The 20,629-nt window shown below is 31.9% G+C and overlaps 2 protein-coding genes across 3 annotated transcripts; both read right to left on the bottom strand.

The window, feature by feature from the left end:
* Window positions 1-530: 530 nt before the first annotated feature.
* On the bottom strand, window positions 531-3,771 carry LOC114315110 (cyclic dof factor 1). The gene is made up of 2 exons (XM_028261681.2): window positions 3,226-3,771; window positions 531-2,229 (listed from the first exon to the last, which is right to left on the bottom strand). Exons 1-2 carry the CDS (start codon window positions 3,418-3,420, stop codon window positions 1,096-1,098), a joined length of 1,329 nt encoding a protein of 442 aa, XP_028117482.2. The 5' UTR covers window positions 3,421-3,771; the 3' UTR covers window positions 531-1,095.
* A 5,419-nt stretch (window positions 3,772-9,190) lies between these two features.
* LOC114315109 (DEAD-box ATP-dependent RNA helicase 17-like) lies at window positions 9,191-14,449 on the bottom strand. Of its 2 annotated transcripts, XM_082866596.1 has the most exons (7): window positions 13,613-14,449; window positions 13,006-13,149; window positions 11,820-11,928; window positions 11,572-11,725; window positions 11,367-11,468; window positions 11,212-11,285; window positions 9,191-9,655 (listed from the first exon to the last, which is right to left on the bottom strand). In XM_082866596.1, exons 1-5 carry the CDS (start codon window positions 13,677-13,679, stop codon window positions 11,445-11,447), a joined length of 498 nt encoding a protein of 165 aa, XP_082722722.1. In that variant the 5' UTR covers window positions 13,680-14,449; the 3' UTR covers window positions 9,191-9,655; window positions 11,212-11,285; window positions 11,367-11,444. The 2 variants fall into 2 exon arrangements, with proteins under 2 accessions (XP_082722722.1, XP_082722721.1); XM_082866595.1 differs by having other exon boundaries at window positions 11,367-11,725; window positions 13,613-14,442.
* Window positions 14,450-20,629: the final 6,180 nt, after the last annotated feature.

The following is a 20,629-nucleotide window of genomic DNA, read 5'->3' as shown; positions in this document are numbered from 1 at the left end:
TAAATTTGAAGAATTTTCTATGTGGTTGCTACTATTGCCAAGAAAGAAGGCTTTGACTAGTTGTACAACTGACCATTGCTTTCTATTCTTCCCTTACTCATCATCACCATTGGACTGAGAAAAATAAAACAAAGAAGAATTTCATATGTTTTGAAACTTATTCGCATTCCATACACTAAAACATTGTTGAGAGAGAGAGAGAGAGAGAGAGAGATAGCAAAAGGGTAGGAAGAGTAACTTCATATCATCCCACTTTCTTGTGCAAGTTGTTCATCTAAAAAATACAAACAAACGAACTGCTTGGCCTTCTGTGAAGTTCTCAAGTTATCCGCACAATAACATATAATAAATAATTGCATTTTGGATCTTTCCCTAAAAAATCTTCATGTGATTCCATTCTTTTGCTGATATTTGCGATCACAGACTCCCTTTTTTTTTTTTTCTATTTTTTCTACCCTTTGTGGGAAAATCAGGGAAAGAACCAGCTCTGAACCTCAACAAAGAAATAGAAAATTTAAAATCTAAGAACATAGAATAACTACATTATTATTATTCAAACCACAAAGGTAAATGGGTCCCAAAATAAAAAAAAAAAAAAAAAAAAACCACATTCCAGATCGAGTTTGATCAGTTATTACATCATTAACATCTGAATTTTGAACACCTATAAATCTTCGACTGTCTCTCCTAATGTCAGTATTCCTATATATAGATATATATGCATCGACACACACTTGCCAACTAAAACAAAGGCACCTATTCTTAAACTTAAACTGTTTGAATCTTAAATTTAAATAAGAATTTGGGGAGGGAAAAGAAAACATAATGGAAAATTGACAAAAAAAATAAGTTTTTTGTCATTCTTCCCAACCCTTTTCATTTCCCCTCTCCAAATCCCTATTCAAATTTATAATCCAAAAACAGCTTTTAATGTTACAAGTAAGAAGACATCAATTCCAGCTAGCTTCTCTGAAATAAGCCTAATATCCCACTGAAGAACCTTACCTTCATCCGTTTTCTCGGACAGTGAAATTTCACATTTGTTTTCCACAAGGCTGCAAATCAATACGGTCTATATGTAGATCAAAAACCATTCTAGGCGGCCTCTTGAAAGCTGAGGGACCTAGAGAAAGCTGCAGGGTTAGCTTGCATTGATGGTAGGGTTTCGGCTATGTAATTCTTTTCTTTGCCCTTTGGTTCAAAAGCCTTAAAAAGTCCTTTCCCGCTAATGGAATCGTTCTTAATCCCAAGCGTTGTCCATATAGAGCTCCTTGCAGCTTCGTCAGGGTCATCAATCCTCAAAGTTTTCGGAATCAAAATAGACCTCTCTGAATTTTTAGGCTCTTTTTCATCTGAATTGCTCGGTTTTACCAAGTCCCCGTCTCTTGATCGCTTCCCTAGAGTTGGTAGATATGGAATGCTCCAAGCATCCGGTACACTGCAATTCCAATATGGGGCGGGGCAATATGGGGCAGGGTAGAATGGCATGGGGATTACAGAAGGGCAAATGGCCGGTACAGGAATCGAGGTATTCCAAGGATAAGGGTATGGAACCCCAGGGGGGCATGGAACCCCAGGGAGGCATGGAATTTGAGGAACAAAGCGTTCTTGAATCCCATTCCTCTCTCCTCCTTCCAATGAATTTGAAGTTGTGACAGATGAACCACTAGAGCAATCATCCCCCTTTTCTCCACCAACAGGAGCCTTTTTCTCTGCAAGATTCAAGACACAAGCCACGGATTCAAAAATTGGTGCTTCTGTGCCAAATGAGAGGACCGTGCCATTGGTTTTGAACGCAGGACGGTGAATTCCATTGGGGGTATCAATTTCAGCAGAGTGGAGAGCCTTGGATATTGTGATGTGGCGACAATGCAAGGAGGCAGAATTCTTGTTCTTGCGTCTTCCAGCTCCTACAGGCACGTTCCTCATGGTGCCGCCAGCAGTCCAGTACCTCTGACAGCTCTTGCAGAAATGGCGGGGCTGATTGACGTTGTAATTGTTGTAGTAACAGAATTTCGTGTCCATGCTTTTACAACGCGGGCATGGGAGGATTTTATCTGGCTTTTTCAGGGTTTTCTGTTCGGGGCTATTTGTATCACTTCCATCATTTTCAGTTTTTGGAGGTTTTTCATCGCCAGACGAGGGTGTTTTAGGGTTTTCATCAGACTCCAGCAATGTTTCTTGATTTGCAGGGTCCTCTGTAGTTGGAGGTTTTTCTGCTAGTGGATACTGAAATTTGAGCATAATTTCTTGTAAGTTCAGGTACAAGTATTATGGCATAAAGTACAACTCTGATATGAACACAACAACACTGCTGCGGTGATTAGAGAAAAAATATTCTATTTTACATTGGTAATTTGAGTAAGCGAGTGTAAGTATACTTTTCATGGACCCAATTAGCAAGATAACAAAAATATGAAGAAAAAGGTCAAAAAAGGAGAAATATATTATTCACAAGGAAAATTTTGTAGCCGAAGCAATCACATAATCAGACATAATTCTTTTACCTAAAAGCATTTCTACAAATATGTGGAAAACAGGTATTTTCGCTCCTAGGCTGTGTTTGGATATTATTATGGACAAAGAAGAGGAGAAGTGCAAAGATTTCAACTTTTATTTCATTAACTTTTTTTCAATGTTTGAATCTTGGAGTGGCGGATGAGTTTTTAGAAGGAAGGGAAAAGGAATAGAAAAAAAGTGAAAAGTTTAACATCTATTTTTGTCACATGTTTACAGTTTCAAAGTTGGAAATTCCCATAGACAACTAGGCTCAAGCAGAATCAACACAAAGTGATCTCAAAAGCCATAATTAGAACTTCAATTCTTCAAAAGCAACACTAAAAAAAAGAATAATAATAAATAAAATAAATAAATAAATAAATCAAAGTAAAGGGTATGAAAGATTTTGGGTACCCTAAGCTATATATTCAAAAGCAAGTCTTATAGTTTTAAAGCCCATTAAACTTATTTAATAAAAAAATGAGTGACATAAACATAAGAAACTATTCAAATTGAAGCTAAAAGGAAAGCCCTAATTTGCAGTGTTGAACTTCAGATGAAGCAGAAGCCGCCACGTACCCTTCAAAGGAATATGAAAAATGAAAAAGTGGGATCGACCCATTACTTGTTTTAGCAATCTGACAAATGGGTCCTTCTCATGTTTTGCAGATTACATGTGTGTATATATATATATATATTGATGTATGTATATATTGGAATTAGAACCTTGTGATCAGCTTCTGGTTCGTTTTCTTCTTCCTCCCGTGTTTTGCTTACTTTCTCGACTTCCAAACAGGCATCCACAAGAGAACTAAGATCATGATCAGACCTCCCATCTTCCAAACAAGTCAGCCCGTTTCTCGGCAGCGGAATCTCCTTCCCGAACAGCTTGATCGCTGGGTCCCTCGCCGTCACCATCATTTTCTTTTCTTTTCTTTTCTTTCTTCCTTTTTTTCCCCGGAAAACGCGGGAAAGTGGCCGAGAAAATGGATAAAAACAAAACAAGAAACGATGTTTGAATCAGAATGGGTTTTCTGGGGGTGATTCTCTCTCTCTCTCTCTCTCCCTCTCTATCTAAAACATTATCTGTGACGAAGAATGAGCAGGAGTCTTCGTTGGCATCGTCGGGGTCTACGATTTTGATTTGTTTAAACTGAAGTGGATGTGCCACGTCATCAATGGAAACATTTCTCAGCCACAAGTTTGTGTGGCCTTGAGATCTTCCCCCTCACACACTAGATTCTTTTTCGCGTTGCACAAAAAGTTTGGTACATCCCCATTTCTTTTTACTCTTAAATCATTTTTATTTTTTATACTATGGCTCCGTTTGGCAAAGGGGTTTGAGCCAATTTTAATATAAAAGATAAAATAGATTATTTTAATTATAACAAATAAAATATCATATTCAATTCATAATTATTATATTTTTTTCTCACAAAAAAAATTAAAAAAATTAAAAAGCTAAAAATCTCTTTTTAAATCAAACTTTTTAGTTCAGACTAAAATAGTCAAAAAAGTCAAAAACTAAAAGGTCAATCTACTTTCCAAATGGAGGCTATATATCCGCATTAAGTAGTACGCAGTTTAAGAGTTGGTTTGAGAAGTAGGTTAGTTTTTTAGTTTTTTGATTTTTTTAATTTGAGGTTAAAATTTTTTATTTGAGATGTGTTTTTTAGTTTTTTTAGCTTTTGTGAGTGAAAAAATTTAATAATTATAGATTGAATGTGATATTTTATCTTATTGAAGTAAAAAACTTATTTTATTGATTTATTTTTTTGGGGACTATTTTAATACAGAAAAAGAACCTAACTTCCCAAACAACCTCTAACTATTATTTGCATGAATGTGTTTGATAATGTGACTTTTTATATTATTTATTTATTTATTTAGAAGTTTGTATTGCTGAATAAAAAGTTAAGAGAGCGAATGATTTTATCAAATTTCTTATGTGGCACCTTATCTATATTGTATATTAAGAGAAAAGAGATTTCAAATAAGAAAGGATGTGAGAGCTTTACATGCTCAATCTCAATTTTTATTTTTTTAATTTAAATAATTAATAAAATTTTTATTTCCTAATTTTTATTTGATCATATAAAAATAAAACTCTAATTAGTTTATGATTTATAATTTTTAAAAAGAAAATATTTAAAATGTATATTTGTTTTGCTATTAAATATAGGAAGCAATTTACCAAAATGAGAAATAAAAATGTTGAATTTCAAATATTTAAAGATTGACTTCTTATGCATATATATTTTTATTTTTTCATACACATAATATTTCTTTAGAATAAATTTTCAAATCTCTTATTATCACCTATATATATATATATATATATTACAAATCGCAAATGTGTTACACACAAAATTAAAAATAATAAAATATTTTAAAAAAATTTATCTATATTGATATCTATTTGTCACAAAAAGTCTTACCGCAGTTTCAAAATCTCATATCTAATTTCTTGATTTTTTTTTTTAATTTTAAAAGTTTTAAAAAAATTTATTAGATAATCATTCTATGATTTATGGTTTTCAAAAAGAAAATATACTAATTTATTTTAAATTCAATTAAAAAGGGAATACTTTTATAATTTATAGCAAATTATATTAAATCCCCTCAAACTATCAGCCATTTACACTTTACCCCCTAATGTTTTAGACCCAACAATTACCCCCTCAAACTATTTAAATTTGAACATTAAATCCTTATGTTAGTCATTTGTTAGATATTTGGATAAAAATTGTCAAGTGTTGTGCAAATTTAAATTTTCGAATTGTGCAAATTTAAATTGTTTTAGGCTTAATGTTCAAATTTAAATAGCTTAAGGGGATAATTGTTCGATTTAAAACATTAAGAGTAAAGTATAAAGGGCCAATAGTTTGAGGGAGTTTAATATAATTTGCCCTATAATTTATGATTTTGATTTCCTATTATTCCATATTAATCTATACTATACATTTATGTACCGATATATATAGGATAGATGTAATCATTCAAAAAAATAAAATTAAAAAAAAAAAACCTACAACCCACATTGCCAATTCAAAAACCATAAACAACCATAGCAACTATACTAACCACAGATTTTGATCTCTTCTTCACCGCAATATGGCATCAACATCTATTTCAATTGTTTTATCAATTTTTCTTATGCAAATTTTAAATATTATGTTTTTTTTATTGTGGATGTTAACCCATAATATATTACAATATTTTTATAATTGTAGCATTTGACAGTTTTAGTGTATATTTATATGTTTATTTTTTTGTTAGATATATAGCAATTAGAAAAAGTTGATGATACAATGATAAATTTACCCAAAAAAAAAAGCATGTTTTAATTGTAATTCCTTCAATTTTGATTTTAAGTGGTTTTTTTTTATTATTTCTAAATTCAGTAGTGTAAGCAAAAATTATGATAATAATCACTCTAGTTAACAACATGTAATTTTTGTTTGCTTGTTTATGAAGGACTCAAAAATGTATGTATTGATGTTTGATTCAGTATGTGTACTTTGTTTTCATCAATAAAGTTATTTTTTTCCATTAAAAAAAATCATTCATAATTTGTCCAAATCTCTAACTACATGAAGGACTTACAAATGGCATGTAACCTCACAAAAATATAGAGACAAGTCAAATGACTTACTCAACCTAAATATTATAAATTTATTTTTATATACATAATCTTATTAGATAGAGATCGGAAAAAAAAATCAAAATATGATAATGTTTTTCAAATTATTTAGTTTAGAAACAAATATGATTTTTTAAATTGACTTTAAGATGTTATTGATTCAAGCCACGGAGGTTAACTTCATATTCTTAGCCAAACTTAAGAATTTTCTTAATGAATTTTCTTCATGTTTTCTCATACAATTAAAAAATTCATTTACAAACACAATAACTTTTCTTATCTCTTAAAATAATTAAAAAGTCATTTAAAATGTTAATTTCAAACAATCACTTAATTAAAAATAGTTAAAATTTGCTTATCTATTTTTTTTTATTTTTTTAATTAATTAAAAAATAAATATATCTATCACTATTTAATCCCGTGCATAGCACGAGTTATATATGCTGGTATTTGTTGAAGGTAAAATGTAAGATAAAGTCTATTGCATTAATATAAATAGAGAAATGTTAGAGATTCGTACTTTTAAATTCATAAATTTACTTACAATAATGTGATAAGGGAGAAGAACCTTACATCATTAAGTATCTAACAAATAAAAAGTTAACTCGTATTATATCACATTGTTGTGGGTACAGTTGTACGATTTTTTGGAAAATCTTAAACATTTTCTACATAAACTAGTTAAAGCACACGTGCAATGCACATGGCTATTTTGGTCCAATTCATTTTTTCACCAATTGTAACAGGTGTTCATGAATTTAAGCAAAATTTTGAGAAAATTTGAGATCATCTACTTGTGTTGGGTAATATCTGCATATATATCATTTGAAAATGAAATTAAAATTGGGCGAAGTAAAAAATATAAATTAAGGTGTGAATTAACTTATGTGTAGTTATCTACATTGCATAATCAAAATATAGGCATAAATTGCATGAAATTTGGACATAAACATCTAAAAATGTATGTTTAAGTATAGTATAAGGTTGTGCGCCATAGCCATTAAATCAACTAATCAAATGTAAATGGAGATATATATATATATATATATATTTTTAACCAATTGATAAAAAAAAATATAAATATAGAAAAAAGAAAACTAAAGAAGTTATCAAAATTTAAAGCCGTTACACAATAAAAATTTAGGAATTTTAAAAATGTGACAAAGTTTACACCACACCGAGTTGTACTCTTTCTATATAAAGTTCCATATTATGTAGGTCACACTCCTTGTAAGACATCTTTATCTCATTTTGTATTTGCTACTATGTGCATTTAGACTTATTAGGATAATTCTATTTGTACCAAAAAAATCATTAAGTACGCTTAGTTTTTTAATACACTTCCATTAAATTATTTAGAATTATAATTACTCTCAATACACCCTATGCTTTTTCTCAAATTATTCTTCAATGTACGTCCAAATCCCAAATTACACCACTTCGAAAAATACTTTGAAAAACCTTTAAATAGATTTCTCATTACAGTTATATATTCATTTGGGATTTATTGCTCTCTCCCTGTTCTCTCCTTCTTCTATTCCAAGGCCGGCCTAGAGCTTCTTGTAGTGGTTGTTGTTTGTGTTGTTGTTGGGAGTGAGGAAGAAGATGAGAAAATAATTGAAACTTGGAGACGAAGATGAAGAGAGTTGAATGTGAAGAATACGTATAAGTGGTTTGGAGGTACCATAAGAAAAAATAATATTTTATTTTAGAATTTAATGTGTATTGTCTTTATTAGTAAATTTATATTAGGGTATAACAAGAATTAAAATTTTAAATTTTAATTGGGCGTACTGAATTATTATTTGAGTTCAAATAGAATCACTTGACTTATTATTATAAAATAGGAAGAAATTGAAAATACTTCCTAAAACAAATCCACAAAGCTTTTGAAATCACAAACAAAATAATGCATACTGCTTGTTGAACAAAATTTATTTATTTTTGAATAAAAACTTTAAGATAGAGTTCTAACTAAATATGAAATTTCAGAAGCCTGAAATTTTTTTAAAAAAAAATTATAATAATCTTAGCCCAAAGAAAAACAATCCAACTATAACTACCTTCAACACAAAATAAAATTAAAAAAATACCTTTCCGTCAAGGTTTCAAATGAACAAGAATTTTATGGTTTGGCGCAGCTTCAATCTCTACAATGTGATAATAAATTGATGAAATTAAAGCGAAACACAATTCAAACAAATCAAGTCCTCATAAATTGAAATTGAAAGTTAAATAAGTTCTAAGGGAAGTAAAAAGACACACCTAGAACTTTTATTTATAAACGTCAATGTGTGATTCAAATTTATTCTAATTCTACATATGGAAAAGTCTAGCTACTATGAAAATTTGTCAAAACAATTGTCATGAATCAAGAAATATTGTTGAGATTTAGTGCATTATGAGATATACATATAGAATCACTACAATAATTAACACTTTTGGCAACAAAAAAATTGGTCGCTAAAAGTCTATTTTTGGTCGGCAAAAGTTATCCGCGACCAATTTTTTTGGTCGCTACTTTGGTCGCCAATTGAGGGTCGGCAAAAGTAATTCGCGACCAAAATTTTGGTTGGTTGGCAAAAGTTGGATTTGCCGACTAAATTTTTGGCCGCTAAATATTTAATTACCGCGACTAATTCATTTTGTCGCTAAAACACTTTGGTCACGAAAAATGATATTTTCCCGACCAAATATCTTAGTCGCCAATTGACACATTTCGCGACCAAAAAATTTGGTCGCCAATTATCACATTCAACGACTAAAAAGTTTGGTCACCAATTGTGACATTCCACGACTAAAAACTTTGGTCGCCATTTGTTACTTTTTGCGACCAAAACTTTTGGTCAGCAAAAGTGAGTTTCTAGAACCAAGAGTTGTTTTGGTCGGCAATAGATATATTTTTTGCTACCAAAACTCTTGGTCGGCAATTGTCATTTTTTGCAAAAAAAAATTAATTTGGATGTCGCGACTAATAAATTGGTCGCCAAAGCAGAAAAACAATACACCTGTAATTCCTAATAATTCATTCAATCCATAATAAACCTATAATTTTAAAGTATCATTCAAATTAACTGAATCATTAACATTCGACACAATACAACTATTCTAAGTTTTCATTCACAAGTCACATCCATCTAGCATAACAATTTGAAACATAACTATTTGTTATCCATGCGCAGCTATCAACAAATAAAACTACGAATATTTGTTATCCATACACATCCATCCAAAAATATTTAATCCTCCCAAAAATGCTTATACTGCCAACTAGTCTTGTACAATTTACCATGAGTTTTCTTCACCAGAAAATTGGCTTTCTAACTGAGCAAAGCTCCAAAAATTATAACTGAACCTGATTAGAAAATCCTGCCCCACGAGACATGACAATTGCCCATCTACTTCCTGCAGTAGCCATGGCAGTTACATAGAATCCTTCCCTCCATTTTTTATTTATCCACTTGAATGGAAATGACTCGCTCACTTTATAAGATTGCTGTAAATACTGGGTACCTAGGTTTTAAAGTAGTGAAAGTGAGAACAATAGTAAGTGAAACATTAGTAGAAAGGAACTAAAATAAATTATTGAAACATTAGCTTACCTAAAATAAATTATTGAAACATTAGTAAGTTGGGATATATGTAAAAATGTATTGAAATATGTAAAAAATGTATAAAAATATTTAACAATATATAAAACATGTAAGATGTGTATTACCATTCTATTTTTTATTTTATTTTATTTTTTACATTATTTGATCCATAATCAACACCCCATTGGGCTGTGGCTAGCCGAGTCCATTCTAGAAATGGACTTAAGAGTGGCAAGATGAAAGAACAGTTAAGGAGATGTTTTTGGCCTGAGGGTGGACCATTCCAATCAAGGGCAATAAGATTGAACTTCAATATACTAGGAGAGGAAATGCAATGCTAAAGTGAAATGTTGATTCAATCATTCAACAGAAAAAAAAGCCGTAGCTGAAGGCCTCATACTGCTTTCAAAATTCTATTCTCTCTTATTTTCTACTAAAGCTTTTATGAAAGATAAAATAGTTTAAGAAACAGGGTAGAACAAATCGCTGCTGAATCGAGCTCTCCGACAAAAAAAATATATATTGAAATATAGAAAAGGACATATATATAAACCACTAACAAGAACTAAAAAACATAGACAAATCTAAAAGATTGATCATATTGAAGATCTACGTGCACATCAAACTTCAACAACAACAAATCACAAACAAATCGTCAAGATAGATAGATCATATTCAACTTTCATTGCAAAAATAGAATCAAAAACCACAATTCATAGCTTTCATACGCCAAATCAGATCAGTTTTATTAAAGCTAAACCAATACAAACAGAGAAATAGAGAAATACAACAAATAAAATCAAAATTATTTTCTCTGGTTGTTGGTTGGACAACTAGAAGTCAGTGAGCAGTGAATAATGAAAATTGACTGCATCGCATGTTGAAAAGAATACCACAATCTGTAAAGTGAATGCATGAGAGAACTTGACAATAAGAACAAGTTATTATGCACTGAAGTAATACAACTTTTCATACCAAATTAGTTCGAATGAGAAATAATATGACATTTCTTCCTATATTTAACAATTAAAAATAATAAATAAATGAATAAAGGAGAGAAAAACAAAGTCTTGATCTTCTCCTGACTAAAGGAAAGTACTCAGTGTGAAGTAATATTTGGTAGTGTATAAAGATACAGTGACCATTCTAGAGAATGAATCATGAGAGACTCCTACAAACCAAACTCATAATGATGCCACCCTACTGATTAGTGAGTGGCATTGTGTTACCAGAGCAGCACTCTTTCATTAACTTTCAAATGTGAAAGAAGTTTAAAAACCAGAAAGGTAAATGAAAGGCTATAGTTCAACTAGTTATCTAACCATGAATTTACCAATTCAAAGGCACATGCAGATCTTGCACTGATTGACCAGCACAATTCTTATGATACCTGAATGTGCATGCATTACATAACGGAACAACATTACAGCACGTGTAGGAACAATCAGCAGTTTGGAAATAGAAGGGCGGCCTTACCTTATAGGAAATTTCTGAGTCAAAAAGAGTCTTCAGAATGGATAGGAGGACCACAAGCCATGAACCACAGGGCACTATACAGAAAATTCAATCAGAATTTTCATATGAAATCGAAATCCATGAAAGTCACCAAATCAGAGTCTCCGTCACATTACCTTTAACGTATCTCTGAACTAATTGAGCTGGAAGCTTATATTCTTCATTGGAAGAACTTATTAGCTTTCCTGAGTACTTTAATTCATTATCCACATCAAATCCTAAAGATTCCAAATGTTCAAGAGATGGACTAGTTTACAACTTACTGTCATCGAGACCAATCATAATTGGATTCTCTAAACTCATTTTAGCAAGATTATTTACTTTTTCATTTAAGGTAGCTGACAAAAGCAAATTCTGTCTCTGAAATTCAGAAATCCTTGAAATGGCATTCCCCTCGCTAAGAGACTTCTGTTTCCGGGAACCCAAGAGATCAAGTATCTCCTCTATGTCTTTACCAAATCCTAATTCAAGAATCCTGCTAAGGTGCACAACAAAGCCACTGATAAATGAAAGAACTCAGAAAGAAGAAGAAACAAGAAACAATTGCAACTTTAGATTGTAGATATCACCTATCTGCTTCATCAAAGATTATCCATCGCAAATTTGTGTACACGAAGGACGATGTTTTTTTTAGATGATCCAAAAGGCGTCCAGGAGTTGCAACAAGAATAGATATGCCTGGAAATGACCATAAGTTACCCATGCTAAACAGTTGTGTGTTACAGAATAAATAACAGAGAATAGAATGTTTTATGAGATGTCTATCAGGCTAACTAACTATGCCTTTATTTCACAAGATGCTGAAAATTCTAAAACCTGTTAATAAAATGAGCATAATTGAAATAAGTGGCAAGACAAAAATGATAAATAAGAATTGAAGGCACATACAAGAAGGTAGAGAGAGATAGCACCAATTCTAGACAAGATAATAAAAAAAAATTAAAAAAAAAAAAAAGAAGAGGTCAAGTCATGTTAATGGGAAATTAATTATGTAGTAGCTAGAAAAATTGATTAAGCTAAGAGTGAGGTGACTAAAAGACAAGTAGAAGACCAAAAATAACTAGGTGTCATATTACAGGACAAGGTAATAAATAAAGCATACTCATGCAGGATTTGACTCAAGCTTAAGCTAAATGGCCAAAAAGGAATCTACTTATCAATCAAAGTTGAAACTTGAAAGCTTAAAGAATGAAAATCCTATTAACAACTAGACCAACCAAAACCACATTGCACCAACGAAAATCATTTAGTAGTAAAAACAAGGGTTAAAAACCAATTTGATAAAAGAAAAATGAAGGGAAGAACAAATGAATGGGAAATGAAGAAGTAGCAATTATGTATTATCACAACAGATATGTTGTCAACGCAAAATCTTGCTGGAAGATGCAGGAATAAATCCACTAATAATAGCTCTAAAATGTGAAAAGTAAAGAACCCTTCAGTTCAATGAGTTAAATGAACATAAAAAATTCAGTGAATAATATTTTTATACCCAAATCTTGGTTACGTAACACAAAATATGGCAATAGTTTAGTTATTGGTTAATGGGTCAAACAACTGAATATAACTGAAAAAAACTGCACCACAAAATTCCAAATATGACAACCAAGTGGGTTTTACAACATTTGAACTTAACAATCTGGCCCATCAAATTGCTAGAGAATTCAGTATACTATAGTGCTTAACAAACCTTAACCTGCAAGTTCAAATTCCAAAATGTAAGTTATGACACTGTAATTATGCATGATGTCTTACCTTTGTGCAACCTGGCTTTTTCTTTTGACCTGTTTTCACCACCCATTATATAGCCTGGGACAATCCAATGAAAACGGTGCAATAACTTTTGCAAGATTTCATATACCTGCATGCATAACTCATGCGTTGGTACAAGAACCAACGCTACCATAAATATATCAGTTCATCAATTTTTTATTGGACAAAGTACACAAAGTAATGCAGCAATAGTGTCACGTTTCTCATGACTAACAAAAGAGTGATGATCTAAAAGCCCGAGCTTCATCAAAGCAGACATTCACCCCTAGAAAAAAAACAGCAAGCTTAAAACCACTTGGAAGTTTGTGCTTAAAATCACATGGCCACATAAGCTTATCCAATAACAAACAAATGAACAACTCATGGTAATGTTTCCCTTCCAAACTCACAAATAAAGATGTTATTCTTGACATTAGATAACAGTTCGAGCAACACAAACTAAAAAAGCAGATCATAATGATTTCAAAATATAAAATTGAGATTCCTACCCAAAAAATGCCCCACTAAACAAGCCTCCCACCTTTCTACACTTTCCCTCCTAGGGAGGTCAACCACAATGGTAGAATCAGAAGAAGAAGGAGGGAAATACCTAAGTTTGACAGATGACCTCTGATTCGATGCCACCACTGAAGCCCATGACTTATCAGGAGCCGCATTGTCTACAGCTAAAACCACATTCAACTCAGCTAAACCCACGGCATTATTGCAGAGCCATAATCAGTAGAATCAAATTTGGGCCTTTTTTTACGAGCCCAAGACGAAGAAAACTAGGGTTCCCTATAAGGCCATGCTTAGCCTCGTACAGCAGCAATTGGGCGGTGGTCAGCCTCCCGGAACAGTCGCCGCCGCCGCTGATGAGGTTTTGGGTGTTTTGAAGAACAATAACCCCAACAAGAGGGGGGAGATTGAGAAATTGTTGAACCCTATGTCGAATCATGTTTTCGATCAGATGGTTTCCTTTGGGAACCTAATCACTGATTTCCAAGAAGAATAAGACAATGTTATGATTGATGATAATGTGGGTTTTACTGTTGTGTTTGACGAGGAAGAAGAACAGGAGGAAGAGAATGGGTTTTACTGTTGTGTTTGACTAGGAAGAAGAACAGAATGGTTTTGATGATGATGATCTTAAAGTTGAGACCAAGCTTTTGGGTCATCTCCAATTCGATAATTTCAGCCTTGTTAAGTGTTTGTTGCAGAACCGATTGAAGATTGTGTGGTGTACTCGTCTAGCCAGGGCCGAGGATCAGGAGACGAGAGAGAAGATTAAGGAAGAAATGTTGGATTCTGGACTGGAATTGGCTGCAATTCTTGAGCAGTTGCAAGCCGATTGAGAGAGAGAACACAGAGAGAGGAAGAGTTGGAGACAGAGGAGATCAGGGCCTTTTTTTTAATTTTTTTTTTTTTTTTGTTTTCCAGGTACAAAACGACGTCGTTTTTAATTTGGCGACCAATTTTTTTTTGTCGCCAAAAAATTTCATTTCCCCTCTCCCTGTTTGAAATTTCCCTCCCAAACACTTTTGGCGACCAAAACACCACATTAGTTGCAAAAAAGGTACCTTCCGCAACAAATTTTTTTAGTCGCTAAATCTCAATCAATGGCGACTAAAATATTAGTCGCTAAAAGTACAAATTTGGCGACTAAATTTTTTTGGTCGCCAAAATATAACTTTCCGCGACCAAATTTGTAGTTGGTCGCGAAAAGCATACCAATTTCTACGACTAACTCATTTTTGGTCGCCACAATGTGACCTTCTGCGACCAACTCATATTTAGTCGCCAAAAATATTGATCATTCACGACTAATTAATATTTGGTCGCCAAATGTCATTTTTTTGAGACCAAAATTTTTTTGGTCGGCAAAAGTGGTCGCCAAATATGTAAATCCTTGTAGTGAATGAATTCAAAGCAAGAATATTGTCATCGATGAAGAAGTGTGGTTAAGATTCAATTGGTGTATGATGGATTCACATATAGAATGAATATGAACTACACATTTTATGTAAAATTCTAAATACAATTCTGGGTATCTTATTGATTTATATTAGTAGGGAAAAGTTTACAAGGAATAAATTTCAGATACCGTTAAGTCCTGTCATTTAATGGGTTCATTAGGACTCCCTTCTTTCCCATTGCTATTGATACCAATATAATATAATTTTTAATCTAAATACATTTAGAAACTAATTTATTTATGTAATTTTTTTAATGTTTTAATGTTTTAATGTTAAATATTATTATATTTTAAATACAAGAAAATATGAATAAAATACGAAAAATTAGTAAATGTTCAAATTTATTTGTATTTAGTAATTTTTTTTACAAATATTTTACTTTTTAATTATATTTAGATTGGATATATATCTAAAAAGTACTCTATATATATATATATATATGTGTGTGTGTGTGTGTGTGTGTGTGTGCAAAAAATCTGGTCTGGGCCAAATCGACAGATGTGATTTGACAAAAAACTCAGAATTTCACAAACAACAATAGATCAAGCAATTGTGGTCTGAACGTTCTATGCCTTAACAGATTCAAAGACTTCTTTAGAGGCTGTAATGCGAAGAAACAAGAAGGAATAAACTGAAAATCAATTGTTAAACAAACAAACTTGGAATTTAATCAGTAAAATTAAATTTTCAGTTCAATGTACAGGACAATCGATAAAGAACTCTTAGTTACAGAAACTGAACTACAGATAGACTACTCCTAAGTAAGAACTAGATAAGTTAAGTTACTCCTAATGCTATAAGGGTTGTAAATTTGTTTGAAGATGATTCTAACTTCGAATTTCCAGTTTTTATATTGCTAGTCTTCAAACTCCACTGCTGCTCTGCTGCCACATGTCCTATTATGTAGCCAGCTACTTCCACTTCAATGCCCATGATCTCTGCAACTGCCAGTAATTGCTTCTCTGTTATAGTTTTTCTCCTTCTAGGAAACGTGACACGTATCCTGTATGCCTTGCATGCTAACTTTATGGCTGGACGTCTGGGCCATGTTTGGCCACATTCCACTTCACTACTAGACGAATCGACAGGAAAACTGCAACTGCAACTGCAACTGCCATGTTTGCCTCTTTGACTATTTCCTTTTTGTCACTTGCTCTGTATTCCAGACTTCATATTCACCCACTTTTCACTTGCAAACTTGTTGAAACTCATGGTCTTTAAACCTAGCATCCACTGGACCAATTCTCTGCATTTGTTCCATGCAATCGACAGAGAATATACAATTTTTAGTGTCAACAATATGATATGAAGAAATTTCACTGTTACTAATCACTAAGAATGAAAAAATATGAAATGAAAATCAATCAAAAATATGAAAAATCCAAAATTGAAAAATAGTTTTAAAAAATTAAACCAAAGAAAATTGTTATTATTAAAGTACCATGCAAAAAATACAATTCTAAAAATCTAAACAAAAAGAAAGTGTATAAAAATAGCCTATGAATTCCTGCGATGTAGTACGAAATTAGATGTGTCTCTCTTTATGTAAATTCGAATAGATGTATACAATTCTAAGATTTAATCCAAAATATTTACAGTATTTTTGTGTAGATTCGAATAAATAAATACAACTCTACGATTCAACTCAAAATATTTACGAAATTCAAATCCATGATGACAATTGTAAATAATATGTGCAACAGTATAGAAGTAGATAGAGAAACTAAAAAACATTTATAGTTCAATCATCAATTCAAAAAATAGGAAGACATGTCATAGAACTTTTGGAATGAGGAGGACAAGAAATTGAAATGTTAATGTTAATGTCAAGAACTTTTGGAATGAGGAGGATAAGAAATTGAAATGTTAATGTTAATGTTAAGAAAAAAAAGAAGACAATTGGTTTATACAAGACTTTTCATGACTTTTGTGCATGATGTAATAGTTGGATTTAAATCCAAAACCTTTAAAAGGATATTTTCGGAATATGTAAAAAGTAAAAAATATTCAGACTTTTTTAAACTTTTAAAATAGTAGTAGATAGATAAGAATATAATTTATATACAAAAATTTGATATCACACTATTATAGCATTTTCAGCGGTGCTGCCAAAACAAAATACAAAACTCAAATCTACCATCATTGAAATTACAAATGTTTGAAATAAATTACAGAACTGTGGTAAAACCAAACTCAAACCTGGGCTTGGGTTTTGAATCCTGGTCCACTTGTGCGACGCATGACAAGTGGCCCATTGGTCTGGCCTGAGAACCCTACAAAAAAAATATGAAAAAATAAGGAAGAAAATTAAAAACAAATAATAAAAATTAAATATATATATATATATAAGGCTTAATCTCAATCCATTAAATTAAGCTCGATAGGTCAAGCTTGTTGGGTAGGACTTGAGTCTAAAAATTTTGCTCACAGCCCAACCTCACCCATCCAATAAAATTTAAAAAAAATCACTAGTTTTAGTTTATACACAAGCTTAGACACTATTTTCGCAGCTCGATGTAGACCCTTGGCTACTCTTGCTCTTTTTGCTTTATGTTCTATTTGGGTACAACTAAAGAAGCTTTTTTTTTTTAAACATTTTTTTAAAAGTTTTTAAAATTTATGATTTATTTTTTTGGTCCATCTAATCTATAAAGCTATACAAAGTAAAAATAAAAATGAAAAATTCAAAAAAATTCACTAAAAAAAGTCAAAAGAGTCAACATTTAAAATTCTATTTTTTAGTGTTTTTTTTTTTATAAAAAAAAATTTCAAGTTTGTTTAATCTAATAAAACTTAAAAATGAAAAAAATAATTTAAAAATTAAAGAAGAAAAAAATGAACAAAAAAACTAATAAGTCACTCATACTTGGAAAATGCCAGAGTATAAAATTTCTACCCAATTTTTTAGGGCAAATTATACTCTACCCCTTTTATATTTGGTCACTTCCTCACTTTAACTTTTAAAGTTAATTTTTTCTTATTTTGACCTTTCATATTTGAAGTTTTTCTCACTTTACTCCTAAAGCTAATTTCGGTTAAAAATGAGACAAAAAATGACATATTAACAATTATGTGGTATAAAAATATCTTACTACATATAACTCACACCTCTGACATAAATTTAAACTCCAATATAATAATATATTTTTTAGGATAAATTACAAATACACCCCCTGAGATTTACTTAAAATACAAATTGTCCCATGTGGTTTGAAAAATTACAAATACCTCATTATTAGAATTTTTTTTTAAAACAAAATCAACCAAAAAATGAAATTCATAATTGTTCTCCTATATAATAATAAAATTACCTAAATTATTAATTGAAATATATTTTTAACATCATTAAAAAGTGTTAATTGACTTGATAATTTATTAATAAAAGGGACGATTTGTTATGAAATTAGAAATCTCAGGGGATGAAATGTAATCTTCAAAATCACAGGGGCGATTTGTATTTTAATCAAATCTCAAGGGTGTATCTATGATTTACCCTATTTCTTATGTTATGTGATAATTATTGTTGCATTTTCTGTCTAAATTTTGAGTAAAAGTTAATTTTAGAATTAAACTAAAAAATTTGAAACATGAAGGATCAAAGTGAGAAGAAACAAACTTTAAGGACCAAAATAGAAAAGTGGTCAAGCATAAAAGGACAAAGTATAATTGACCCAATTTTCTCTTAAAAACTTAAATGGGTGTTAATTTTATGTGAATGTTCAGTAAAAAAATTGATAGAAGTCTTCGAATGGGAGTCGCCTATCCTAAAGCTTCTACTCCTAGAATGTGTAGATGTGGCATATCCATCTTTATCTCTAGAACGGTGAAATTGCGTTCATCCTTCGCGGATCTCCACTCCTGTCACGCCTTTGCGTCTCACTTGGTGCTTCAAAGCCTCCATGTTTGCCGTCATTTTCCTTATCAACTCGTCTTGCTCCCTCACGCGATCCTTCAGAACCTGGGTATCTGTTCGTCGCCTTTGTCCATTTGGGCTTTGGGAGTGGCGAAGGATCAAACCCCGCTTTTCTTGCTCACCTATGTGAGGGTTTCATCGCTGAGGGTCCAAATCTGCCATGGATGGAGCATGAGGCAAATCATCACACCTCTTGTTCGCTTCTGGCATCTAGCCATCAATGGCGAAATGCGACAAATCTTCGTTGTGCACCATTAAAGCTTGCTAAAGGAAAACTTGATCAAAAGGTAAGTTTTTTGATATTCCGACAAACGGCACCGGTTGTACAAGTACAAAATAATCATTCTCGTATAATCCTAATGATCAAGTTTGCACTCCTCTAAACGTCGTCATCTTATCACCTAAAAACACAAACATGAGCTAGTCGGCGAGTGTGTGCTGAAAACCCCTCTGATAAGTCAGCAAGTTGACAAAAGACACTAAAGCTCTGTGTATTCGATAATAAGAATTGGAATACCTGGGAATAGGTTCTGTCATGAGCTTTTATAGACTTCAAGTGGCACAATCCTAGTAGGACTCTAACTCTCCTTAGTAGAGTCGTCTTAGGAAATACCTTCCTTAATGATAATGCTTATCCTAAGTACACCTTCCCTATTGCAAGACAAGTGAGATGACCGAACACCCTACTTAGCTAACCATGCCTAACCGAGCAACCTGGTTCTGCTATTCCTTTGATCGAGCTACGTAATCTCGGACCGAGCTACACCTAGATCGGCCTTCCTCAATTAACCAGGATATTCCAGTTTGTTCCCCGATTGTACGCAGCTGGATCCAAGACCATTGATCAGCCTAGCGGTTCAGCCTAGGACTGAGCTATCTAAGCTCTTATCTTGGTTCACTGTGCAGCCCAACATCCAAAATTGATTCTACTTAGCTCAACCCAATTTGTTTATGCAAATTATCCCCTCATGTGATATAAAAATATTTCATTACATATAACTTACACCTCTGACATAAATTTAAATTCTAATATAATAATATATTTTTTATATTATGTGATAATTATTGTTGCATTTTCTGTCTAAATTTTGAGCAGAAGTTAATTTTAGAATTAAACTAAAAAAATTTGAAACATGAAGAATCAAAATAAGAAGAAACAAACTTTAAGAACAAAAATAAAAACGTAATCAAATATAAAATGACAAAGTATAATTGATCCAACTTTCTCCTAAAAACTTAAGTGGGTGTTAATTTTATGTGAATGTTCAGTAAAAAATTGATAGAATTTCATTTATTTTTTTATTTTTTTATTTATATCTCTAGTTTTGCTCGTCTTACTTTTTGGGTGTATCGAACTCAAGTATTCCGCTGAGGGTGATGGCCTAGTGGAGAAGGCATCATTCTCTACAGACGTGACTCATGTTCGACTTTTGAAGGGAATGAAATGCTAGGTGATTCCAATAGCTATTTACTGAGACCTCGCTCTATAATCCGATCGAATCATGGACTTGTTTGTGACGTATAATTGAGCTCAACTGGTGTCTCAGTAGTGGGTCTCTTCTTATAGATTGAATTAAATTAAGTTGACAATTAATTATCTCGAGACCTAGACCTACGAATGCTGTGATGACATTTCATAATATCTTTTTTTTCTTGTTAAAAAAATAAAAAACCAACTCAGGTGTGAAACCTCTTCATAACATAACTACTCACGTGTGAAACCTCTTCTTAATATAAC

This window comes from Camellia sinensis, chromosome 4 (assembly GCF_055761805.1).
Source record: "Camellia sinensis isolate YWXY chromosome 4, ASM5576180v1, whole genome shotgun sequence".
NCBI classification, from domain to species: domain Eukaryota; kingdom Viridiplantae; phylum Streptophyta; class Magnoliopsida; order Ericales; family Theaceae; genus Camellia; species Camellia sinensis.
The sequence above is the reverse complement of the archived record's forward strand: the minus strand, read 5'-3'. Positions and strand labels throughout refer to the sequence as shown.

Coding starts and splice junctions, on each gene's coding strand:
- LOC114315109 (XM_082866595.1), bottom strand. CDS start 13,679: ATGCGGCTCCTGATAAGTCATGGGCTTCAGTGGTGGCATCGAATCAGA. Junction 11,929..13,005: donor AAAAGCCAGGTTGCACAAAG/GTAAGACATCAT, acceptor GGTCATTTCCAG/GCATATCTATTCTTGTTGCA. Junction 11,726..11,819: donor ATCTTTGATGAAGCAGATAG/GTGATATCTACA, acceptor GCACCTTAGCAG/GATTCTTGAATTAGGATTTG.
- LOC114315110 (XM_028261681.2), bottom strand. CDS start 3,420: ATGATGGTGACGGCGAGGGACCCAGCGATCAAGCTGTTCGGGAAGGAG. Junction 2,230..3,225: donor AACCAGAAGCTGATCACAAG/GTTCTAATTCCA, acceptor CTCAAATTTCAG/TATCCACTAGCAGAAAAACC.